At 48.0% G+C, this 26500-nt stretch overlaps 1 protein-coding gene across 2 annotated transcripts in view; it reads right to left on the bottom strand.

Moving 5' to 3' along the window:
- Nucleotides 1–23341, bottom strand: part of OTULINL (OTU deubiquitinase with linear linkage specificity like) — a 29657-nt gene extending 6316 nt beyond the window's left edge. For both annotated transcript variants that reach the window (XM_042997453.1, XM_042997448.1), the window contains exons 1-5: nt 23211–23341; nt 1955–2114; nt 1835–1866; nt 1642–1733; nt 191–340 (exon numbers count right to left, since the gene is read on the bottom strand). In XM_042997453.1, coding sequence (XP_042853387.1) covers nt 191–340; nt 1642–1733; nt 1835–1866; nt 1955–2114; nt 23211–23280 — 504 coding nt within the window. In that variant the 5' untranslated portion in view covers nt 23281–23341. The remainder of the gene's footprint in view (nt 1–190; nt 341–1641; nt 1734–1834; nt 1867–1954; nt 2115–23210) is intronic.
- Between the last annotated feature and the right edge of the window lie 3159 nt (nt 23342–26500).

A 26500-nucleotide genomic window follows, 5' to 3' on the forward strand; every position in this document is an offset into this window, starting at 1 on the left:
TGGCATCCAAAGCAAACACAACTGAGCATGGCGGCCTTTCTGAGATGGAGGGGGCCACAGGGCCTTCGAAGGCTCCTTCAACCTCAGGACGCACAAAGCCGCCCACTGAAGACCCAGCCATCTGCGCTACAGTTCTTGTCAACGCACCGTTCCCTGCCCGCCCCCCCCCCCCCCTTTCCAGCGGACATACCTTCACAATGTCTTTTTCTTTCATCCACGACGGAAAGGAGAGGCCCTGGCTGAATATCTGAAACAACACTGACCTCAGTGCGTCATAGTTGTCTCTCTTTACTTGTCGGACACATTTGATGTGATGCCTCCAAAACAGCTCCTCGTAAGCCTGTCCACACAAAAACAGAAAGTTCGTTTTCAAACCCTCTGGATAAGGGAATAGAGAGAGTGAATTCACTGTATTGTCAACGAGGCATTACCCCCAAAGAAAGCGGGCAACAGAGACAATAACAATTATAAATTATGAATGCGACCACATGTCACTATTTTATTCTGAGAGCAGGGGAGGTGAGCAGGGGAGGGACAGAGAGAGAGGGAAAGAGAGAATCCCAAGCAGGCTCCGCACTACCAGCACATAGCCCAATGCGGGGCTCGAATCTATGAACGAGGAGACCATGACCTGAGCCGACATCAAAAGTCAGAGGCTTAACCGACTGAGCCACCCGGGTACCCCATGAGGACATGTCATTTTAAAGGGACATTTGTGGGGCACCTGGCGGTTCGGTAGGTTAAGCATCCAACTTTGGCTCAGATCATGATCTCGTGGTTCGTGGGTTTAAGCCCCACGTTGGGCTCTGTGCTGACAGCCTGGAGCCTGAAGTCTCCTTTGGATTCTGTATCTCCCCCCCCACCCCTCCTAAAAATAAATAAACATTAAAAATTCTTTAAATAAAAATAAAAAAAATAAAAGGACATTTGTGTGTATTGAGTCTGTGTCATGCTTTTTCAACTGACACCTTCCTGGAAGCCCAGGAGCAAGGGAATGCCATTTAGGGGTGATGATGGCTATAACGTGACCACAGGGAAAAGAAAATACTATATACATTTAAGACCGTGCTAAAAAGGACTTGAAACAAAAATTTCTTTTTTTTAAATTTTTAAAAAATGTTTATTTATTATTGAGAAAGAGAGACAGAGCACAAGCAGGGGAGGGGCAGACAGAAGGGGACACACAGAATCGGAAGCAGGCTCCAGGCTCTGAGCTGTCAGCACAGAGCCCGACGCGGGGCTCGAACTCACAAACCGCGAGATCATGACCGGAGCCGAAGTCGGACGCTTAACCGACTGAGCCACCCAGGCGCCCCTTGAAATAAAAATTTCTCGTTGCTGACAAGGTTGGATAGCACCGCTGGGAAAAGTTACCAAGGTCGGTCCAATGGAAAATTCTAAAACTCCTCAGAATTTTACATCCAGGTGCCTAATCCCTGCAAAGACAGAAGTCCCCCCTGCTTGTCCAGAGAGCCCGTAGGCTTGGCGGGCAGAGCTGAAGAGTGCCACCCTCGAGTTTCCTGAAGTGACAGCCTACGGTACGCCATCGTCCACGCCCTCAGTAAAGCAGGGCGGAATGTTAGTGCCCTGATTTTTACACACAAATTCCCCATCGTCCGTGACCTGTATAAACTGACGCACCTTCCGCATCAGCTTGGCACGCGGCGTCTCTCCCTTCCATTCTCTGGCAGAGTAACTGAGGAGATCGACCTCCGCCTCCACGCTGAGGTTCCCTGGACCAAATCAGATAGGAAAGGTAGTGAATTTTCCCTTTTCCTCGCCCTTCTTGATCCCTCCCCGCACCTTAGAAATAAGAAAACATGAAAATACTTACTTTTGAACTTTCTCTGCAGATATCCAATCCACCTGAAAGGTAAAGGGAAAATAATATCAAAAATCTACTCTGGAAAGCAAGGGTCTACTGGTGAAACCGGAGGATAATACAACCACCTACCATTTCAGCCGGCGCCCTAAATAGGAGTGCATCCTCCTCACGTAGCAGAGGGCAGCCACCAGGAATGCTACCGCCAGCGTCACTGAGCCCCTGGCTATCTTCCACGCAGTATCCAAGGCTTGGCTGGTGACCAGCGTCCAGGAGTGAACCTGGTCACTTCCTGCAAAAATTTAATAATAGAAAAAAGACACGTCACAATTACCCAAGTCTGCTTTAAGGGAGGGAAATATACCGCTCATTGTACCTGCCAAGTGTCTGTCATTGATTACATGAACAGTTTTTAAGGCATTCAAAAATTCAATCTGAAAGTTAAAGAAACACCCAGTTCTCCTCTAATCAATGTCATATGTAAGAATGTCTTTGTCCCACACAATTCACGAGGAATCATCATAGAGTATAGGCTTCGGAATCCCTCAGACCTGTTCAAAACCCGTGTCTCGACTACCCTGGCTGTGTGACTGTGAGAAAGCTCACTTCTCTACTCCCAATTGTCCTGACGGCAACACTGGGGAAAAATGCCGATCTCCCCGGAGAAAGATGGAATGAAATTAATTAAGAATGCACCCTGTGTTGCATATCTGCTGAATCCAAGAATGGTTCCAGCAGGGATCCTGCTCCACACCAGAGTCCTCCAGTGATGCCGCCACCATGTACCTCTGCCCACTTGGGTTTGTTTTGTTTGTTTTTTAAGTAGAGAGAGAGCACAACTGGAGGAGGGGGCAGAGGGAGAGAGACAGAATCTCCAGCAGGCTCCACGCGCAGCGCAGAGCCCAACGTGGGACTCAATCCCACAACCTCGGGATCATGACCTGAGCTGAAATCAAGAGTTGGACACTCAATTGACAGAGTGACCCAGGTGCCCCGCCTTTTTTTTTTTTTTTTAATTTTAGAGCCACTTGGATATTTTTAAAGCATTAGGAGCGATGATAGATGGCATCACCTTAACACACACAATGAGTGGTCCAAACCGCGGGCACACAGACATCATTTCCAGGGAGTGGACACCTCAGCAGAGCTGTGAGGTGGAGACAGATGTGTTGTGTGTGGTCCACACTGCAATTCCTGATTTGGCCAGAGAGCATGAACGGGCCTCAAGAGCTCCAACCGCATACTTGCAATATCTTACTATGTGCAGCACATTCCCAATTATATGATGCTTGAGCATGTAAGATGCCGAAGCACAAATGAGGAAGAGAACTTTTGAATAGTGGCCAAACCTCCTGGGGTTCATTGTGAAATCTTTCCCTCCCTGGCACAAGGTTTAGTAAAATTCCAGTGATTGACGGTAGTAAAAGCCTCAGCAATTCAGAATCTACAGTTTTAGCATTTTTTTTTAAAGTAGGCTCCACACCCAATGTGGGGCCTGAACTCCTGGCCCTGAGATCAAGAGTCGCATGCCCCACCGACTGAGCCAGCCAGGTGCCCAAATGTTAGCACTTTTGATCATCCCGATAGTTGATGTACATTTAAACTCTCACAAGAATTTACTAGCAAATAAAGAAATAAAGTTACCAGTGAATGAACCTAGACATATTTGCAATTACTTAAAAGGGCATTTTCTTCTTTTTTATGTTAGTTATTATTTTTTAATATAATTTATTGTCAAATTGGCTAACATGCAGTGTGTACAGTGTGCTCTTTTTGGGGGGTAGATTCCCATGATTCCTCGTTTATCGTCAACACCCAGTGCTCATCCGAACAAGTGCCCTCCTCAATGCCCATCACCCATTTGCCCCTCTCCTCCATCCCCCCTCCCATCAACCCTCAGTTTGTTCTCTGTATTTAAGAGTCTCTTATGCTTTGCCTCCCTCCCTCTCTGTTTGTAACCATTTTTTCCCCTTCCCCTCCCCCATGGCCTTCTGTTAAGTTTCTCAAATTCCACATATGAGTGAAAACATATGGTATCTGTCCTCTGACTTATTTCACTCAGCGTAATACCCTCCAGTTCCATCCACATTGCTGTAAATGGCAAGATTTCATTCTTTCTCATTGCCAAGTAGCATTCCATTGTATATACAAACCATATCTTCTTTATCCATTCATCAGTGGATGGATATTTAGGCTCTTTCCATAGTTTGGCTATTGTTGAAAGCGCTGCTGTAAACATTGAGATACATGTGCCCCTATGAATCAGCACTCTGTATCCTTCGGATAAATTCCTAGCAGTGCTATTGCTGGGTCGTAAGTTGTTCTATTTTTAATTTTTTGAGGAACCTCCACACTGTTTTCCAGAGCAGCGGCACCAGTTTGCACTCCCACCAACAGTGCAAGAGGGTTCCCGTTTCTCCACATCCTTGCCAGCATCTGTTGTTTCCTGAGTTGTTCACTTTAGCCACTCTGACTAGTGTGAGGTGATATCTCAGTGTGGCTTTGATTTGTATTTCCCTGATGATGAATGACGTTGAGCATCTTTTCATGTGTCTGTTGGCCATCTATCCAAAGATGCCTTCTTTGGAAAAGTGTCTATTCATGTCTTCTGCTCATTTCTTCACTAGGTTATTCGTTTTTTGGGTGTTGAGTTTGGGAACTTCTTTATAGATTTTGGATACTAACCCTTTATCTGATATGTCATTTGCAAATATCTTTTCCATTCCATTGGGTTGCCTTTTAGTTTTGTTGATTGTTTCCTTTGCAGTGCAGAAGCTTTTTATCTTGATGAAGTCTCAATAGTTCATTTTTGCTTTTAATTCCCTTGCCTTTGGAGACGTGTCAAGCAAGAAATTGCTGTGGCTGAGGTCAAAGAGGTTGTTGCCTGTTTTCTCCTCTAGGGTTTTGATGGTTTCCTGTCTCACATTTAGGTCTTTCATCCATCTTGAGTTTGTTTTTGTGTATGATGTAAGAAAGTGGTCTATTTTCATTCTTCTGCATGTTGCTGTCCAGTTCTCCCAGCACCATTTGTTAAAGAGACTGTCTTTTTTTTCCATTGGATACTCTTTCCTGCTTTGTCAAAGATTAGTTGGCCATACATTTGTGGGTCCAATTCTGGGTTCTCTATTCTATTCCACTGGTCTATGTGTCTGTTTTGTGCCAATACCATACTGTCTTGATGATTACAACTTTGTGGTAGAGGCTAAAGTCTGGGATTGTGATGCCTACTGCTTTGGTTTTCTTTTTCAACATTACTTTGCCCATTGGGGGTCTTTGTGGTTCCATACAAGTTTTAGGATTGTTTGTTCTAGCTCTGAGAAGAATGCTGGTACAATTTTGATTGGGATTACATTGAATGTGTAGATTGCTTTGGGTAGTATTGACGTTTTAACAATATTTATTCTTCCAATTCATGAGCACGGAATGTCTTCCCATTTCTTTGTGTCTTCTTCAGTTTCCTTCATAAGCTTTCTATAGTTTTCAGCATACAGATCTTTTACATCTTTGGTTAGGTTTATTCGTAGGTATTTTATGGTTCTTGGTGCAATTGTAAATGGGATTGATTTCTTGATTTCTCTTTCTGTTGCTTCATTATCGGTGTATAGAAATGCAACTGATTTCTGTACATTGACTTTGTATCCTGCGACTTTGTTGAATTCATGTTATCAGTTTTAGCAGATTTTAGTGGAGTCTTTTGGGTTTTCCGGGTAGAGTACCATGTCATCTGCAAAAAGTAAAAGTCTGACTACTTCTTTGACAATTTCGATGCCTTTTATTTCATTTTGTTGTTTGGTTGCTGATGCTAGGACTTCCAACACTATGCTAAACAACAGCGGTGAGATGGACATCCCTGTCATGTTCCTGATCTCAGGGGAAAGTTCTCAGTTTAAAAGAACATTTTCAAAAACAGGTACTCATCTGTTTAGAACAATTAATTAGCTGTTCACTCTACATTTACTCCTGCCTAGATATTTAGTAAAACTTTGTGTGAGTTGTTTAAAAATGTAAAGCTAATAAATAAAACAAGTCAATAAAAAAATGTAAAAAAATGTAAAGCTATACTGCCTTTACATCTACAATTTAGATTTTTATTAATTCAGTGATTTCTCAACTGTGAAAAATTCTGACATATGTAAATAATTTTAGTAAGTCCTTAAATTCAGGAAAGACTAGAACTTTGTCTATGCGATACATAATTTCTTTTAACGTATTTATAAACTTTTCCTAGAAAAATGAATATTACACATGATTTTAGTTTGTTTTTTCTCTTCATACACATTAGACATCTTTTCATTTAACTACACATAGATCTACATTATTCTCTTTAAAGAATGCATAATATTTTAGTGTACATATAGACCATCACATAGGGTGCCTGAGTGGCTCTGTTGGTTAAGTGTCCGACTCTTGATTTTGGCTCAGATCATGATCTCACGGTTCATGGGATCGAGCCCTGCATTGGGCTCTGTACTGATAGCATAGAGCATGCTTGGGATTCTCCCTCTCCCTCTTTCTCTCTCTACTCTTCCCCCACTGTCTCTCTCTCAAAAAAAAAAAAAAAAAAAAGATAGACAATCATATATGTAACATAATCATTGCCTTACCAATAAACCATTTGGATTATTTCCCATTTTTCACTCTTACAAACACTGCTGAGAAAGACATTATCTTCCAATAGTCCTTATGGACTCATGGTAGCTTTTAGGATAATTTCAAAAAGAGGAAACTTTGGATCAAGGGGTGTGTACGTTTTTAGTTTTGACAGATATTGCCGAAGCACCCTCCAAAACAAACCATCAACTAACACCCCCTTATGTGTATGAGCGTCCCTGTGTCCCTAAACACCAGTTCCAGTCGTGATTTCTCACAGCCGTCCACATTTCTGTAGGAACACATTCACATTTCTTCCAGGAAGAGCCTTTTAGAGCATCTGCCCATTTCCCACTGGGTGGCGCTCATGTTTGTGTGGACTCAGAGGGCCTGTGGTCACTGAGGTGGGGTCTGGCTGCCGCGCCCTCCATGGGGCACACTGCTCTCATCTGTCACAGACTCTAACCAACCCACTGTAGTCTCAGGGTTACTTCCAGGCCTTTTGGGGCCCTTGATTTGAGACCCCCTAAGCCAGGGCCTTCTCCTGAGCATGAGGCCACTCCATAGCAGCTGCCCAGGGCTTCCACGGGACCCACTACAGATTGTGGCTCTCCTCACTCCTACACACACACAACACACTTCCTTAGCCTAATGCCCTCATCCTTGAAATTAAGCCCTGCCTCCAACCCAGAAAAAGGATATGATCAACTTATTAGAAAAAAACATGTGAGGGCTCAGTATGCCTTTTCCGTGCAAACCTAGACTACAAACTTAAACTCCTGGTTTCCCCCAACCTAACTGGCACAGGTTTTGGTCAAGTGACTCAAACCAAAGAAGGACCAGGGTGCATGAACATGGCGGCTGGTGTGGATGCCAGGGAGCGACCTGGAGGAGGGAACCCGTAAGTCCCGTGTAAGCGGCTGCAGCTCACACAGCCCTGAGGTGTTTGTACAATATATGAAAATATTATAAGGAGTGGGGCTTCTTCATCTAAGGAGAGGAAGTGCAGTGTTTTAGTAGGAAAAAGTATGGCTCCATTGATAATTAAAATAGCTACAGTTCGAGTTTCGCTATAAGCCAGAGCCCCTTATGGGCTTTCCAGGCGTTCTCTTGGGTCACCTGGGTGGCTCAGTCCATTAAGCGTCCAACTCTTGGTTTAGGCTCAGGTCATGATCTCATGATTCGTGAGTTTGAGCCCCGTGTCAGGCTCTGAGCTGACAGCAGAGAGCCTGCTTGGGATTCTCTCTCCCTCTCTCTGCGCACCGCCCCCTCACCCCACGCCCCGCACATGTGCGCTTTCTCTCGCTCTCACTCTCTCTCAAAATAAATCAATAAACTTAAAAAAAATAAAGTAATTCTCTCATTTGCTCCTGCAAACATTGCCCCACCCCCATCCCGGCCCTGCTCCTACACTGGTGACTTCTTGGGCTTCTGTTTCTCCGCCTGGGGATCGAAACACAATGCAACAGTGCCTGGAACACAGGAAGTGCCATGCTGGCCCTCATGATCCTTCCTGCAGAGTCACATGGTAGGGGAAGGAGGGCATGGGCGGAGTGGTTCCTGCCTCTGGAGTGGCTGGTTGTAAGGGTGGGTGGAAATGTTAGGGAAGCGCTGAGCAAGCCGTCTGGCAAAGCCTAAGTCCCTAGTCTGTGTTGATCATTATTTTTATTGCTACTACTGTAACCACCCTTATTCTGCAGATGAGGATGCGAGGGAGAGAGAGATTAAATATGTAAGTGGTAAAGCTGGAATCCCAAGACAGAGCAATGCGATGCCAACATTGAGTGCCTTATCGCTTGGCTGTCCTGCCTGTGAACTGTGCAGCTGAGTAAGTCTTCAAATTAACTTTGCTGCAGCAAGTGGAATTAAGAGTCTTTAAAAAGAGAATTGAAATCAATTTTTCCCGCGCGTGTCAACAACTGTTTATAACTCAAAAGCAACAGCCATAGGCAAGAATACCACAAATGAGGTGCCTTGCAAAATACTATCACAAACATGACTTGGATGATCTCATGAGTCAAATCTCATCTCCCCAAATACAGCTGAGGGGGGGATTAAAGTCTCTCATGGCAGGATCTTCACGGGGGAATCCCCCGTCCGCCAGCCCAGGGAGAGAATTCAGGGAGGATTCAGCCCTGGCCCAGCCTCCCCTCCCCTGCCCAAGAGGACCCGGGCTTGGGTGAGGCTTTACCCCGACAAACAGGAAGGAGGGCAAGGCCCCACCGGTGATCTGGTCATTAAACACAATACAGAGAGGAAGGAGGACGAGGACCTCCCAGAAACAAGGGATGGGGGCAGGTTTTGGTGATGAAGAATCTCCAGGAAGCGAAGAGGAGAGGAAGAGAACAGAAGCACCGTCAGAATTATGGGTTCGGTCCTCTTTCAGGTTCGTCAAGAGACAAAAAACCCACAGTGTCTTTTCAGGACTTTTGGAATGGACAACCCGGCTGGTGGCTGAAATGAGGCCGCCGTGCATTTCTGTCCTATTGGAAAGTGGATTACTTAGGCCTCACACATCCCCCAGTCTTCAGCATGAAGACACGCGAGAGACCCCAACCCATACTGTGGGAAGAAGTCATGCTTAAGTAGCTAGGATATCCTGCAGTAACTGCACCAGAGCCTCCTGAAGTCAACAACGCGGCTATCTGAACGTAAAATCCAATCTGCCATCACTCAAACTACATATGGCAGATGAGACCACTGACTAGAACTGAAAAGAGAAAAAAAAAAAAAAAAAAAAAGCCACCTTTTTGTGGTCAAATTCTACTTAGAATGTTTTCCATTCTCTAAAACGTACCAAAGCCGAAGTAATTCACACATTAAAACAGGAAACCAAAAAGAAAAAAAGAAAAAGAAAAAGGGCCCTGAAAACAAAACCAAAACTCACTGAAGAGCCGGAAACAGAGTGATTCTGCACACGGCAGCTCCCCCCCCCCCCGGGAGCCCTGGGCTCCTTCTCGTGGAAACTCCTCAGTGTCTCCTTCGCCCTAGAAACTTCCAGTGACTTCCTGGGCCCAGACAGCCCATCCATTCCTGCCTCTACTTGTCTCCCAATCTTACTCACGGTACAGCAGTCCATGGCGCCTTCTCCCCACACACGTCCACACAGCCAACCGCATCTGGCTGTTGACTTTCTCCTGAAGCAGATCAGGGGCTACCCAGTGGGCCACAGGAGGGGGAGATTAGGCCTGAGCCGAAAGACCTAAAAGGCAATTTAACTTAGAAATTTGAGAGCACAGGGAGCGAAGAAATATGTGTATTAATGTCATCTTGCTAAAAAAAAACATTCAAGGTAAAAGATACTAATATAATTTAATGACTTCAACAGCCCCTCCATGTGCATCAATAGCATGTTATGGTTATTTAGCAGGAGGTAGGGGAGAGAGCGCCCGAGAGAGACTGCCGGATCAGGGAGCAGAGGGGAGCCTGGGGCGAGGTCGGGGGGGGGCCCAGGACAGCTCCCACTCTCTGCCGCCAGAGGAGTGAAGGGGTGGGGCGTCCCACCCAGGGACAGAGGGAGCGACACAGACGTTTCAGAGGCGCTGGTAAACTTTTCACACTTTTCTGAGCTGAGTTGTGGAACACCACCCGCTCTGAAAAAGTGAAGGTGGCTTCGGGGTTATCCTAACCAAAGGTTAGTACTGCAGAGAGGCGTGATCAGAAACCCCATGGTGCCATGGACCCAGGAGGATCAGGGAAGGCCTTCCTTTCTCCTGCTAGCCCTTCCCTGGTTATACTTCCTTCCCCTAAACCCTCACCCCGGGCTGGCAGGTAGTGAAAGTCACATGCTCTGTCCTGAAGGAGCTCATGGTCAGGTGGCACAATGCCCTCCCACCAGGAAAGGCTACTGGCCGGCTCGTCCAGGCCCACGGAGCCCCGACCCGCACACCCCACGATCAGCACATCTGGAGTGGGGGCGGGGGGGGTGCATGTCTCACTGCAGGGACTCAGAATAACAGCAGGGCCTGTGAACTGGATGCAGACATGGCAGGCAGGCCTCCATCCCCAAGCGGGTCACCTCTCTCTGGGGTTAATTCTGAGAAACCAAGAGGCTGGGGAATAAAGCAACATAATGTACGTGAGTCCAAACAAATAAACTAAGCGGGACGTAAGCCCAAGGGTAAACACACAGAACAAATCCCGGGAGGTCGGCAAAGTGTCCCTGGAGCTTGGGGAGACCACGAGAGAAGTTTTACAAGTCAGCACAGCAGTGGAAAGGACTACGCTTAAGTGGTCTTGCTTCTTGAAAAATCACAGGCTAGTTCTTTGTTTTCAGTTACAGAGGAAATATTCAGAAAAAAATATCCTCTTAACAAGTGCGAGGTCAAAGGACTTTGTAAGCTTTTGTAAATTTCAGTACGAATTCTGCTCAACTAAGAAATGACAGTCTTCGACTCGGTAAAGAACTATAACCAAAGAGTGCAAGATCGGTATCACTGAGGAAGAGAGCCACCAAGGGGAAGGTTTTTATCTTGAAAGTCATGATCAGTGAGACATTCAGCTGTAGCCCTGTCATGCAACCCACTTAGGCTCGGAGCACAATCCCCACGGGACGGGGCATGTTTTTACCCAAGGCTCCTGTTAAACTGAGCGTCAGTAAATACAACAGGAAACTGCTCCTTGCCAAACACTAACGGGGCTGTGGTGTGTGTGTGTGCATATCTGTAACAATGTCATAGCCCAGAGTTTTTCCATTTACTAGGGCAAAGTTCAGGGGTGGTAATTGCAACCCATCACTTCAAAAGAGAAGTTAAATTTTCTAATCATGCGTAGGGGATTTTGAACCCTCCCAGCTATAAAAATCCAAAAGCTGGAGGTGGGATAGGCTTCTGTGGACCAGCAAGTTGTAACTCCTCCTCTGGAGAAAAATCTCAGCACTCCAGGATCACTTCCTCCACCCAGACACTCTCCTTGGCCCTGATCTGGCGAAACAAGCCAGAGACTCTGTCTTCACTCTGCCACTTTCTAGCTGTAGGACCTCAGACAAACCACTGAGCTTCAAGGATCTCGAAACATCTCTCTAATGGAGAAGACCATCAGTGATAACAGACGGTTAGGTGAAAGCAAACGCCAGCCACGAAAGTGTGCTTGTAACCGCAGAGGCACAGTGCAAATGGAAACTCTCCCACTGAGTCCCTGTGACGGTCTCCCCTCCACCTCTGGGGGTGGGAACTCACTTCCATTGGTGGGAGACCATCTTCTTTTCGGGAATATTTCTCTCTTTATTGATCAAAGTCTATTGTTAGTCAATGAATATAGATTAAGCTCCTCCTGCAGGCAGAACACTGGGCCAAGAGCTGATGTTACAATTGCAAACAGAAGGCTGACCTCTCCCCGTGTGTCTGGGGCACGACGCAGGCAATGCTCCTCAGAAACGTGGCTCCATCAGCAGAGGTACCATGGGTACCCGACCTAGTCCCACGTGAGCTAGAGCAGAGGGCCAGCGGGTACGGCAACAGTTCACAAGGCCAGGGAAGCAAGGGCCTTTAGACCCTTTAGAGATGCTGGTGTTACCTGAAAAGCAGGGAAAGTTCCTGAGCAAGAGGCTGGTGCGGTCAGGCCAGTAACCACAGCTTGAATCGTTATTGCTTGGAGTCATGAGGATCACGTCAGATGACTCTTCTATGCGACACCTTTTAAGTCTTTCACAGAATCACAGAATGCTTTGGGCAAAGGCGCTGGAGTTCTACCTGTTCTCCAAGGCCTGATTCACACCAGTCCCTCTGCAGAGCAGTGTAGACAGAGTGCTGTCCCCACCCCCGCCCCTGGCCGCCGCACTCTGTCCACACTGCAGGTCAGTTAGGCATATTCGTGACTGTGTCCTCTGATGGCCTGGAAACACCTCTGAGGTGAAAGCTGAATCTTAATTCGTGGACCTGGTCATCCGACGGCCTGTCGTGTGCACCCCTTCATCTTTGAGGTGAAGAAACTGAAGCCCAGAGAAAGCAAGTAGAAGTCTGAACTTGAACCAACAGGTTCTGACTCAAGGTCAGTGCCCTTTCAATTAACCTCATAACTGCCTTCCCGGGGCAATTCTCTCCCAAGAATTCAAAAGCAATTGTAGAAGGCAGCTATCATTTCCATTGTGCCTGCTTCTCTTTGTCTCAACCAGTCCTCGTATGACACGGGCTCGAAGGGGTCTCTTCGTCGTCCGGGCCACTCTCCTCCGAACCCATTCCACACTTAAAGGGAGACCACAGGACAGAACGCAATGCCCTGAGCGTGACCACCCAGGAGACAATCCAAAAACATGACCACTCCTTCATGCTCGGTCAGGGGTCGGCCAGTTTTCTTGTATAGGGTCAGAGAGTATCTTAGGCTTGCCTGCCATCTGGTCTCTGTGTCAAGTACCCAAATGGGCCCTGACAGAAAAACAACCATTAGACAATACACAGTGAGGCTGTGTTCCAAGAAAACCTTATTTACAGACACCGAAATCCAAAGTTCATGTAAGTTTTACAGGTGAGGAAGTGGTATTCTTTTGAGTTTTTTTCCTTTCTAACCATTAAAAAAAAAAGTCAAAACCATTCTTAGCTCACAGGCCATGTAAAAACTGAGCGGAACCAGATTCAGCCCATGGACTGTGCTTTGCCGAACCCTGTTCTAGACGATACGCTCAAAGTAATGCACCCAGCCTGAGACTGTATCAGTCAGTATCGTACAGCTGAGAAACAAAAAGCCATCCACTCACAAGTAGCCTGCCATCAACTAAAAGCCCCGTTGCTGCAGTAAGTGTCCCCAGCCTTCGAAAGGGGGAGGCAGGGATCTGCACTTTTATCCCACCGTCCTTCAGATTTCCAGCTGGAAGTGCTTTCCAGGAGCCCTGGCTCCGCCCTCTGCCCCAGCCCTCACTCTTCTGACTGACTCCTTCCCAAGCACCACGCCTGATGGCAGGTTGGGAGATACTGCTCAGCTCAGCCCCTCCTCCACCTTCCAGAGAGGGCCTCGGGCCTGACCTTTTAGGTGTGAGCTCAGCTCGGGCATGGCTAGCAAGCCCATCTGGCCACACAAGTGGAACTTGTGGGTTTTATCACTGAACTGACATTTTAAAAAAAAAAATGTGTTTTTAATGTTTATTTTTTTGAGAGAGAGAGAGAGAGATGGAGTGTGAGCAGGGGAGGGGCAGAGAGGGAGACACAGAATCCAAAGCAGGCTCCAGGCTCCCAGCTGTCAGCACAGAGCCTGATGTGGGGGTCGAACCCATGAACCATGAGATGATGGCCTGAGCCGAAGTTGGGCACTTAACCAACTGAGCCACCGAGGTGCCTCCTGAGCTAACATTTTAAAAATCTCTGACTCCTGGGGCGCCTGGGTGGCGCAGTCGGTTAAGCGTCCGACTTCAGCCAGGTCACGATCTCGCGGTCCGTGAGTTCGAGCCCCGCGTCAGGCTCTGGGCTGATGGCTCGGAGCCTGGAGCCTGTTTCCGATTCTGTGTCTCCGTCTCTCTCTGCCCCTCCCCCGTTCATGCTCTGTCTCTCTCTGTCCCAAAAATAAATAAAAAACGTTGAAAAAAAAATTTTTTAAAAAATAAAAATCTCTGACTCCTGTGTCCACCTTTCAGTTCAGCCAGGACCTGGGAAGGGAAGCAAGGGGCTGATCACGTGTGCAGTCTCCATGCTTTTTTAGACCAGGAGCAGACACGTAACCCCACGCAAGTTCATGTTCCTGGATCTGGTTCACCGCCTCAACCCGCCAGGGCTTTGGTGGTGCACTCTCAACTCTTAGACCTTTATAATTTTTTTAAGGTTTATTTATATTTGGGGGGGGGGGAGGGGGGGGGAGAGAGAGAGAGAGAAAGAGAGAGAGAGAGAGAGAGAGAGAGGCAGTGCACGAGTCGGGGAGGAGCAGAGAGGGAGACCGAATCCAAAGCAGGCTCCGGGCTCCGAGCTGTCAGCACAGAGCCCAACAAGGGGCTTGAACTCAGGAGCCCTGAGGTCATGACCTGAGTGGAACGGACTGAGCCACCCAGGCGCCCTCACTCTTAGACCTTTCATCTCCCAATCATTTACAAAATGTGACCAGGAGAGACCTATGGGTACACTCAGACAAGTCACCCTTCACTTTTGCCCCGAGGTGATTTTTCCATTAATCAGAACCATTTGGGCTCTGTTGCTAGTGGTTACTAATCCTTCTAATTGGCTTCCCTTCCCAAAGCCATTTTCCACTCCTTAGCCAGTGGTGTTTTTTGTTTGTTTGCTTGGTTTTTCTTGCTTTTTTACGTGCAATGGGTGTGTCAGCTCCTATTTAAAAATCTGGCTTTTCTTCTTCCTCTCCCTCTTCTCCTCCTTTCCCCTTCTTCCTCCTTCGCCGCCTCCTCCCCTTATTATTATTTTGGCTTTTCTTACTTGTAGGAAAGACGAATCTGTGAAGTGAGCTGGAAAAGCCTGTAAATGAGGTGTGAGAGAGGTAATCGTGCCTCACCCCTCGCCCCATCCTAGCCAAAAGTCATGGGGCACCAGTTCTGGAACCAGGAACCAGCCACACCATGTAACTCACAAACCCTAGGGACTGAGAAGTGGAGGTGGGCGCACCCCGGATGGAGGCACAAAGCAGAGCCCCTCTCTCCTCCCCAGGTCTTCCTTCCTCTCTCCTTTCACCGCCCCCTCCACCTTTACGTGGCCCTTTAGGTCTGCTCTCCACAGAAGAGACCTTCGAAACAAACTCATCAGAGCCTCCGGACCAGCAATATCCCTGCCGCCTGGGGCACTTAGGAATACGGATCCGCGGGCGGCATCATCTGTATTCTGCGAGGTCCCCAGCAATCTGCACGCACGCCCAAGTCTCAGGGGCACTGGGACGGGGCGGAGGATCTCCCCTGCCCCGGGTCCACCTGTGCATTTCCTGATGTACTGGGCTGAGGCCCAGGCCCCCCGTCTTTTGTCAAGTTCCCAGGTGATTCCGATGTGTTGCCAGCGCTGAGAAACCCGCTGGGGAGTAGGGGCCTCCTCCATCCTCGGCCGTCTCTGTCTTCTCAAGTCATATATTATCACATGCCGGTTAATTTCCAAAATTTCCGTTAGGAGAAATCATGCCAGACAGAGTCTCACTGGTCCCAAGAAGTGTTGCCTGTGTTATGTGGCGCCTGGGTGTCGTAGTCAGTTGAGCGTCCGACCCTTGGCTCAGGCCACGATCGTGAGGTTCGTGAGTTTGAGCCCCGCAGTGGGCTCTGTGCTGATGGTGTGGAGCCTGCTTGGGCTTCTCTCTCTCCTCTCAGCCCCTCCCCCACTTGCGCGTGCTCTCTCTCTCCCAAAATACATAAATAAGTAAACATTGAGAAAAAAAAAAGACATATTGCTTGTGTTTTGTGCCTCTTTGCTTTCAGCCAACAGGAGGGGCTAGTTTTACTAGTCAGTTGTTTTTCCATGGCAGAGCTACGCCTATGGAAAGAGAGACTGTGCTGAAATTAAAATGAAAGGAACCCGACTATTAATGTGGCCTCCAGCAAGGGTGACCAATGCATCCCGGCCTGCCTGGGACTCTCCGAGTTTTAGCACTGAAAGTTCCACATCCCAGGACATCCCTGTGGCAGGCACGCCACGGCGGTCACCCTTCCTCTGGGGCCCAATGCGGTCTGACCCTGATTCTTCCCCATTCTGTCCCCTCTGCCGCTTGCTCAAGAGGACGGGCTGTGAGTTCCTCCGTGAGAGCCCTCTCTGCCTCCCGCCTGCCTTCGCCCCTGCTTTCTTCTGCCTGTAATACCCTCCACTCGACTCTTTCTCCAGCTGTCAGCTCCAATGTCACTTCCTGTGGCAAAGCCTCTGACCCTTTCCCTCCCCCGGGCTTGCTCAAGTCCCCGTTACTCTCTCTCAGCACACGGCGTCTCTTCCCTTCGCGGCACTTAGCACGGTTTACACAACCGTGTTTGTGTCTGATCAGTGTCTGCCTCCCCACGTAGGTAAACGTCTTAAGGACGGGGATTGTGTCTGTTTTCTCCCTGCTTTCTTGGTGCCTAGGCACCGGGCAGACGGCTAATAAATATTTGTTGAATAAGGAACAGGATTTCATGTAATCAGGATCCAGTCCATGCGTCTCCACGACAGGCACTGAGAGCTTCCCTCAGTATCTGTTATCCCTTCCTCCGTAGAAATAAAATCCTGACTTTGAGCCGGCTACGTGGCTACTTGAATAAAGGCCACATTTCCTCCTCCCCAGGTGCCGGGTGTAGCTGTGTGAGTGGATTCTAAGAAGCATTATGTGCAGTTTCGGAAGGCTCTGTGGAGGGGAGCGTACTCCTTGTCCTCCTCCCTCTCCACCAGCTGGAATGTAAGCGTGGTGACTGGCGTTCAGCGGCCGTCTTGGACCACGAAGTAGCTAGTCATGGAAGCCATGCACCGTGGAAATGACCCAGAGGAGCTGGGCCCCTGGCAAAGTGGAGCCCATTTCTGGCCCTGGAAGAGGGGGTCACCTTCGAGCGGTGCGGTGACACGAGAAGAATAAACTTGACTCACTTATTTGGGGTCGTTCCGTTATCCCACTATACCTAATCCTAACTAATGGCCTCTGTCTTGGTGGTCCACTTGGAACACATATGTCAGAAACGGTGAGCCACCAGTGTGTTTTCTGTTCCCTTAATTACACTCATGTAAATACGAAGCAGGAAATGAGAATGTGAAGCGGTCACCTCGTGGGATGGCTTGAGGACAGTGGAACGAACAGGCACCAGGGAGTCAGGAACCCATGGTCTGGTCCACCTCAGTTTCCTCCCCTGTGAACAAGCATAGGGAGGCCAGGCCATTAACTGCCATTTCCCGTCATCCACCACAGGGCCCTTCATGTTAACTTGTTTCAGGGTTATGTTGGAGGAACAGTCACGTTGGGGCACAAGGCACAGGATTTTAAGTAGTTGTGAAGCAAGTGAGGTTCAACTATACTTAAAGCATCACTCAAAACAGGGCGCCTGGATGGCTCAGTCGGTTGAGCGTCTGACTTCGGCTCAGGTCATGATCTCAAGGTTCTGTGAGTTTGAGCCCCTTGTTGGGCTCTGGGCTGTAAGCGTGGAGTCTGCTTCGGACCCCCTGTCCCTCCCCCCTCTGCCCCTCCCCCGCTTGAACACTCTCTAACACAAATAAACCTTAAAAAAAAAAAAAATATTACTCAAAACCTGCACCATAGGAAAGATGCCCTGTAGGTACAGAAGTTACACGAGACTGTGACAAATCGGCAACTACTCCAACCCTTAGAAGCCATGCTCGATTCTACAGACTCTCACACCAGCGTTTCCCTGGAGGTGACCAGTTTCTAAAAAAATGGCAAGAATATTTTTTTTTTTAAAGGAAGGCTGAGAAGGAAACGGGGAGGGAGGGAAAAGGAGAGCTGTACCTTCACAGGTTACCGGCTCCACATTTTGAATGAATGAATCAATGAGGCATAAATGGGAGAATACACTGGAATAGTCGAGCGAGAAGAACAAGACAGCACAGGTCAACGAGCATTTGCCGTACCAGCCCTCTATCCCAACCGTCAGCTGGGCTTAACAAAAGTGAGTTTAACAAATATTTAAAAAACAAAATGGAGACATCGTGGGTGAAACTGATCTCATAAACTCTCTAGGTTTGAGTGATTTTTCTCTCTACCTCAGATTGCAGGAGAAGGATCGACATACCCGAGTCTTACGCTGCTTCAGGTGCAAAACTGAGGGACCCGACGCTTCTAGTAATAATTCCATTGGCTACAACTGCTTTTCGAGGTAAGGGGCCAACCTCATCCTTAGCTACAAACAGTTGAACTCCAAGTTCATTTTTAAAATGCCCAGTAAAATGACAAAAGGCTGGCATCAGTGCCATCCAGCCCTTTATATCTAGATGGCGCCTGATTACATCAAGTCCGTGCCAGCACTGGCTCGCCATCTCTCCCACTTCCCCTTTCCTATCAGCCGTCCTGCTTCCTCCAAGATTTCTACCTGTCCTAATGACCTGGGACACAGGACTTGGAAGACACAGAGTCCTCAGTTTTCCTGCCACTCTAGAGACCTCAGGAGAAAGATGAGGTCTTCCTGTCACAGGTGCACGACTATGCCCACATTGTACCAGGTGTTATTCTACGACTTAGGGAACAATCCCCTCTTTTCCAGAAAGAAGGAATTTAGTTCACTTCTCCTAAACTTGGGGGACCAAAGCCTCTGGGAACTCTCTGCCCGGACTTAGAGATGCAAGTTTTCAAAGACCACTGCCCGAGGAGCTCCCACCACCATATCCCCTCTCCACGTCCATCCCATTTGTACCCACTGAGGCTGTCTCGTGCCTGGAGAGAAAGTGGGGGGCTCGTGTCCACTGTAATGGGAACAAGAGAGGGCAGTATGCTTCTCTCTTTTTGACAGTTAACCCTTGACTTTGAATCAGATCCCACTTCTCTCTGAATTGGGGGAGGGAGATGGGGATCTCTTGAGAAACCAATTTTCAATTACATTATTATTCCCTGTGCTAGAAGACTAACCCTAAGATTCATCAAAGCCAGTTACAGGGAAAGCAGAGAGAGAGCTAATACGGTATTTTAAATTACTCTATATCTATCATCCACAATTCCACATAGACTCAAAGTCATAGATACATGGTTATATCAACAACAAAAGGCTTACTATTAAATTCTTAATTCAGAGATTTATCGAGCATGGCACTTTACGTGCTACAGTTTCGGAGATTTTTGTTTATTACTTGAGAATCCCAGCAACAGTACTAACAGAGAATAGTCCTTAGTCTCCTAGAAATGAACATAACACCTCCTCTTATTTTAAACATGATGCCACCTGTCTCTTCTGGTTCCAATTAAACGAGAAAGTAGAAAAATGGGGTATAGATGGGCTAGAACAAGAGATTACTGGCAAAACGAGGGCATAAACAAAACACTTTTCTCTGTTGATTTATTGTGAAATAACATTTCATGTTCTTGCATTAAGTTAATTACACATCGGTAAATGCGTGTGCCACCTCAGTTCTGAGAACGGTTGTTTTAAGTAACTGAATATTTGCCAAAAGATCAAGTGGACTGGAGCCAAAGGTCAAATACACCAGCCCAATAACCAACTCGCTCTGCTCAAGATGGTGAAGGGGCTTTAATAGCTACAAAGCAGCAACCACGTATGTTGCAAGTTTCAGCTCGATCATGATGACCCTGTCATAATCTCACTTCTGCACCCCAGACCTGTGAGTTATGTGTAGCAACAAGAAGGGTGTAAAATGGGAACCCAGCTTGAATGGCCAACAGCTGAAATGTAACCCGGAGACTAGAGCGCTCTCAGGTATAAACCTGAGCCGAGCTTCAGGAAGCAGAAGAGGTGGAGGCTTAAGAATCGGTTGTGGGTGGAGCCAAGCTGCCAGGGCTGGAATCCTGGCCACCGCTTCTTAGCTGGAAACTTTGAGCAAATTCCGTAACCGTTCCGAGCGTCAGACTGGTGGCTGTAAAGATTACATAAGACTATCCATGGGCAGTGTCTCCGTGGCCAGCACCATAAAGAGAACTCAAATGCCTACTGTTCCCCTGGCGAGGACGACACGGGGTGCCATAAGCGCCCACCCACTCCGGGGAGCCAGATGAAAGGTCATTTTCAAATGCGTAACTGTGCCAATCGAAGATTTCTACTTAGCTAAGACACTTGGTACCAACATTTACATTTTACTTGGCACTTAATCCACCTCACGGAAATGCAAAAGTATAAAAGTGGGGCAAACAGGCTGGCAAAAAAAAAAAAACCAACCACAGACCATTTGGTTTTAGGAGTTCTATTGTGTATGTTTTTAATTGCAGCATTTGGGTTTGGTTTGGTTTTTCCTAAGCCTCCAACCTAGGGAAACAGTTCTCTTTAAGGTTACAACTAGGACACAAAGGACCTCATCTCCTCCTGGGCACCCACTGGCCACTGCCAGCACCCCCTCTGCTCGTGGTTCAAGTCCTTGAGAGCAGAGGCTTGGAAGGCACTGGCTCTAGAATAAGATCACAATTCCTAGCGCCCTCCGCAGTCTGCGTTGAGGAGGGAATGTGCGCGCACCCCCCCACCCCGATCCTCATAACTCTTCTTGCCAGGGACCAGCTGCCTGGGCCTTAGCTGTTCTGATCTGCCCCCTCTCCCTTTAAACACAGACGTGCTCACCAGGCAGACTCACAGGTCTACCGAATGTGGTACCTATGACTGTCCAAGGGAATGAGGCAAAGACAGCATTCAGTGGGTCAGAAACATCTGCTTTGTACATAAAGTTATCCTTGAATGGCTTTGGAATAATGTATTCCATGGTATTGAGGAACACATCTTGTAAATAGAAAAGTCTAGGGGGGAAGTGGGAAATCTGGTGTAAGTTTGCACGTCACTTGGTTTCAATAAAATAGGGATAAAAATAACAACTACGTCATGGCATAAGATAGTGATAATAATAACCTTTGAGTAAGCTAACCTTGCAGTGCTTACTACGGGCCATGCATCGTCCTAAGCTCTTTACATGTAATAAAGATAACAGCAAAATTCAAAAATATTGGCCATTACCATTACTTCTAAAATTTCTGTTTAGCATTAGACTTTTTCACAAACAAAATCTTACTCAGAACAGCATATAAACAAGAAAGGCGGGGGCGGGGGGCAGAGCTGCGCTCTGTGTAGCTGGAACGAGGGCACATGGCCGATGGGTCCCCCATTCCACACTGGGCATTCCTGTCACCCCAGGCGAGCGCCTAGGGACCACCACAGGGTCCTGCAGCTCCTGAGGGCCTGGTTGAAAACTTGCAGGCTTTTCTGTGAAGAACCACAACAGTTAATCACCCTGAGGCTGGCCAGAGGCACAAGGAGCCAGGAAAAACGTGGGGCACACATCCCCGCTTCAAACACCAGACTGCCAAAGGTATGCTAAGGATTTTGAGCTTCTCCTACAGTGGGCGGGTCACCCCTGCTTCCTGCTTCCTCCCGGGTCTTCTTGGGGCCTCAGGGCATTGCACCAAATCATCTTGGGCACCACTTCCCTGTCTAGTATTCCAATTCCGACAGTGTCTTTCCCATAATACGGTGCACAGATGTTCAGTGCATGAGTCTCAATACCCAGTGAAAAAGAAACAGTAAAACTGGCTACCAAAAAATGCTTTCCACCCCTACTCCTTCCGTGAGTTTCCTTCGGTTGCTGTCCATTTAGTTTTTATTGTCAAGTGTTACTTGTTAGCATTTGCTACGATTTCAGAAGTGAATCTGGGTCTCTCTCTTACGAAAAGAGGGGTAGGTAAAAACAACTCGCTCCCATCCTAGCTTTGGCAAGGGACTCGAAAACAGTTTCACCTCCAAACATGACTGGTAAAGAAGGGAAACTATGCTCCTAAGTCCTCAGAGGTTATGTGGTTATGTTTTGGAGGGGAAAAAAAAGTTTTCCATAACCTGATCCTTGAATCAGATTCTTGCACTGTGCACAGGAACCACAGTCCCCACAGGCTGGAGCTGAGGAAAGAATTCTGAGTTCCCAGTGCTCGCACACCTTGAACTTGATGCATTGGAAGGAAAAATTCCTGATTGTTAGCTTAAGTCCAGAGCAGGCACCTTTCTGCCTCCCAAACCAGCTTTCTCCTGCTGAGCCCTACCTCCATTTCCAGCTTTGCTTTCTCTCCCAAAGTAAGGCAAAGAGAAAGGGAGGAAAAAAATCACATCATGAAAAGTTCAAATGAATACACCCACAGGAAATATTTGGCTAATTCGATTATCATTCAGGGTGCAGAAAGGTTGAAAGTGAGTTCAATTTCCAAACTTTTGAGGCTGGGAGGTAAGTCAATTACAGAATTCTAGACTGGGAGGGGCCTTATGGATCAGCTACCCCGACACGAGGACCTAGAAGTCCAGAGTGGCTGTGGCTTCCAGGCACACAGTCCTGGGCAGAATGAGGTCTAGAACTCATGTCCAGACTCCCAGAACAGCACTGTTTCCACCACACCCAACAGCTTGCTGTGTGAATCAAAAGCTCCTGCTGGGACCAAGAACCCCAGTCAATAACCAGTACTGGCACCTGCCAACTTCCCATAAACGCTGCCGTATCTGCAGCCCAAACTCGGCGCTTGTGAATCGGCACGCTCCCCCAAATCGCCGGCAGGTTCACACCCACCCCTGCGGGGGCCACCAGACAAACACGGAACGGGAACGTGCTCGTAACTGAGAAGCAGCCACGTTCACCCTCCTCGGAGCGGGGCCTGGAGGGCACAGCTGAAGCGGGGGAAGGAAAACACCCTTCACTCCTACCCCAGCTACCAACGCAGAGAGCAGAGACGCCCAGCCACAGGGACTGCGCCCCCACCTCGGCGACCAGACTTGTGCGCGCGACCTGGGCCATTCTGTGCTGCTGCTCCCGTCCTTGGTGACATTTTTGTTCAACAGCCAGCTTTTCTCTGCTGTTAGCAAGTCTCGACTGCTGCGAAGGTGTGGGCCACATCCTCCGCCACCAAAGCGCGAAACGCGTCAACTTCCCCCGCCACCCCGACAACAATCAAGTTCTCAGAGGGGACACCTAGAAGGGGACGCTGCCCCTCCTCGGCGGCAGAGCCCGACCCCGGCCGCTGCCTGAGCCCCCCAGCCCGTTCCAGCCCACCAGACGGGCTCCCTCCTCCCAGGAACCCGCCCTCCCTGCCTCGGCAGGTCGCTCGCGGCCTCGACCCAAACAGATCTGCCTCCCGAGGGCGCGTTCCCATTCAGACGCGACGCGACCCCCGTCCCCGACGGCAGCCCCAACGCTGCCGGGGGTGTTTTGAGGCTGCGGCCCCCTGCCCTGGGGCGCCCCGGACCTTCCAACCCTCAGCGCGCAGGGGGACTGCCCGCGGGCCCCCGCCCCGCCCCCGGCCCGGCGCCCACCTGCCGTTGGGGCGCGAGGACCCTCCCGCTCCCGCGCCCGCACCCGCTGGGGGCTTCTCGGCGCCGCCATGCCGGCCGCGCGCTGCGGACGGGCGCGGAGCCTCCTCCGTCGGTCAGTCAGACGCCGCGGCCGCCCGCCGGCGCCGGGGATCGCTTCCCCGCGGCTGGCTGGCTCGAGAGGCGCGGGGTGGGGAGCGCGCTCGGCGCTCCCGCCCGGGGGAGCCCGGGGGCCGACGGACGCGCGGGGCCGCCAATGGGAGGCCGCGGCGGAGGTGGGCGGGCTCTCGGGCGGAGATGGGCGGGGCCTCCGCGCACAGACGGGGTCTACCGTCGGCAGCTTCGGGCTCCCGGCGCTGTGCGCGCAGCCTGGAAGCCGCTCCTGGGTTCCCGGCGCTGCTCCTCCGGAGACGTCCTGGGGTTTCCACCCGGACGGATCCCGCGACCTCCCTGGCACTTTACATCGAAAGCCCATTGAGTGGGAATCAAAGAAACGTGGTGCGTGGGATGATGGGGGAGAGGGACAGGTGCCTTTTCCCTCTCCACGGCGAGGGTGCAGAAGGATTGCCATCCCTGGCGAGACAAGAACCCGCTGCTGGGTCACGGCCATGGGAGGGCCAGACTGGAATCCAGATGTTGCTGTCGGCCCAGGGCCTCTTCCACTACTTAGGGCACATTTTTTTAAAAATCTTTATTTTCCCCTAGGTCAGCAGAACGGTTATGCTTACTCAGAAGTCACAGTGTACCTTAGTAGCCGGAATATGTGCGTTATTGACAAGATTAATCTTCTGATAAAGTGGGTTATCAAAAAGAAAAAAATAAACAGCTCAACAATAAAAAGGCGCTCACAACAAGGTTCTTTTGCCCCTGGTTTTCTATTCAGAGGGACCCTTTCTCGGAAGAAAAGGGAAGAAAATGGAAGTCCTGATGAACACTTCCTTTTTCTCCAATATACACAATTCCAGACAGAAACAGATTTGCGTGTGGCATGTTTTGGCACCTTTTGAAACAAACTCCGTAACTAAAGAAAGACGTGGAAAACACTCTGGAATCTTCGGTGGCTCCAGTATACTTAGGTCAATGTCAAGGAATTGAATCACTTTCCCCTTTTCTGAATGTCAGAGCAAAGGATCACAGGTCTTTGGGAATTCTGGCAAAATTCTAAGAGCAACAGGAGTTAATATAATGCGAGGCATTTACTGACAGCTGACATCAGGCCAGGCACTTGGATAATCCTTTTATGTATTATTTTACATATTATTTCGCTTAATCCTCACACTCGCCCATGCGGTAGGTTACTACCTCCGGTTTGCAGATGAGGAAACTGAGGCTCGGTAAATGCTAATGCAGAGGTTGAACCAAGGTCTGATCTCTCAACCACCCCATCATTCTGCAACCCATGATTCACAAAAGATAATAAAAATGTTCCCAAACTCTGCTGCATGTTTTAAAAAAAAAAAACAAACAACCTTTTATCCAAATCAAATTTTAACTTAGAGGGGTAGTTTTCTGCAGCCATAAACCATGACTTGCGTGTACTGAGCCATGTTACTCATACAAAGTAAATGGCTTAAAATTGCTGTGCCTAATTACAACCTAAACAAGGTTATAAGCAGTGATGAGTAAAATTGTCTACTCTAGAAGCTGAAAATACCAGAACTAATTTCTTGTGGCATAATAAAATAAAATTTACTGAAGTCCTTTAACCACAAAACAAATTAGCCAGTAACCTTGCCCTCCTCCCACGAGATAATATTTATGAACGCAGCTGTTCGGACTCAGCCAAAATCCTTTCAAATAATTCACGGTCAGGATTTTGTGGTTTGCTGTAATGTTCATTGTTACTCCAAAAGCTGAGCGGGAGGCCTCTTAAAATGGTACTGTACTTACAGACCTAGACCTTGGAGCCAGATTGCCTGGCTTGCCTGTGTACTAGCCACATGGTCTTGTACAATTATTGAACATTTCGGTGTCTCAGTTTCCTCACCTATAAAATGGGGCTTCTGGGAGTACCTTCCCCATGAGGTTGTTTTGGGCGTGAAGTGATTAAATATGTCCAATTCCCTTAGAGTAATGCTTGGCCCATAATAAACACCATATAAATATGAGCCAAATAAAGGATGTGACTACACATAGAGATTTTGGCTTTCTGGTCTACCCATGTGTGATTTACTACATGTCTTAACAAAACAAAATGAAAACGCCCCACAAATATTAAACCATAACTCCCCATTCTTCCTCCTCCTTCATCCCCAGCCCCTAGAAAACATCATTCTACTGTCTTTGACTACTTTCTGAATGTGACCACACTAGCTACCTCATATAAGTGGACTCACACAGTGTTTGTCTTTTTGTGACTGGCTTATGTTACTTAGCATAATAATGTCTTGACGATTCAGCCATGTTGTAGCATATGCCAGAATTTCTTTCTTTTTAAGGGCGTCTGTGTGGCTTAGTCGGTTTGAAGGTCTGACTCTTGGTTTCAGCTCAGGTCCTGATCTTGAGGTTCATGGGTTTGAGCCCCACATCGGGCTCTGTTGATGGTGTGGAGCCTGCTTGGGATTCTCTCTTTCTCCTTCTCTCACCGCCCCTCCCCCACTCGTGCTCTCTCTCTTTCTCGCTCTGTTTCTCAAAATAAATAAATAAACTTAAGAAAGAAAGAATTTCCTTCTTTTTAAAGCTGAATTATATATTTCATTTTAGGTAGGTAGATCATGCTTTGTTTATTCATTCATTCATCAATGGACAATTGGGTTGCTTCCTCATTTTGGCTATTGTAAATAATGCTGCTATGAACATAGGTGTACAAATAACCTATTTATGAGTTTCTGCTTTCAATTCTTTTGGGTGTACACCTAGAAGTAGAATTGCTGAATCATATGGTAATTCTTAACTTTTTGAAGAAGAGCCACACTATTTTCCACAGCAGAAAACACTCCCACCAACAATGCATAGGGTTCCAATTTCTCCACATCCTTGCCAACACGTCGTTTTCTATTTTTTTTTTTTAATAATAGCCATCCTAATGGGTACAAAGTGATTAGGGATGCTGAGTATCTTTTTATGTGCTTATTAGATATTTGTATATCTTCTGTGGAGAAAGTCATTTAAGTTATTTGACTATTCATTGTCTTTGCAAACATTACACCATCATTGTTGATATCCATAAAAATTAAAATCTGAGAAACCCTTCTGTCTACTTCCCTCTTGCATTGTAACTGAGCATATGTTGCTTCTTATTTACATGGAGTCCCCAAATTAGTACAAAAATTTTTATTCCAAAATCGAGTGGG

The sequence above is a fragment of the Panthera tigris genome, chromosome A1 (genome assembly GCF_018350195.1).
Source record: "Panthera tigris isolate Pti1 chromosome A1, P.tigris_Pti1_mat1.1, whole genome shotgun sequence".
Taxonomy (NCBI): Eukaryota; Metazoa; Chordata; class Mammalia; order Carnivora; family Felidae; genus Panthera; species Panthera tigris.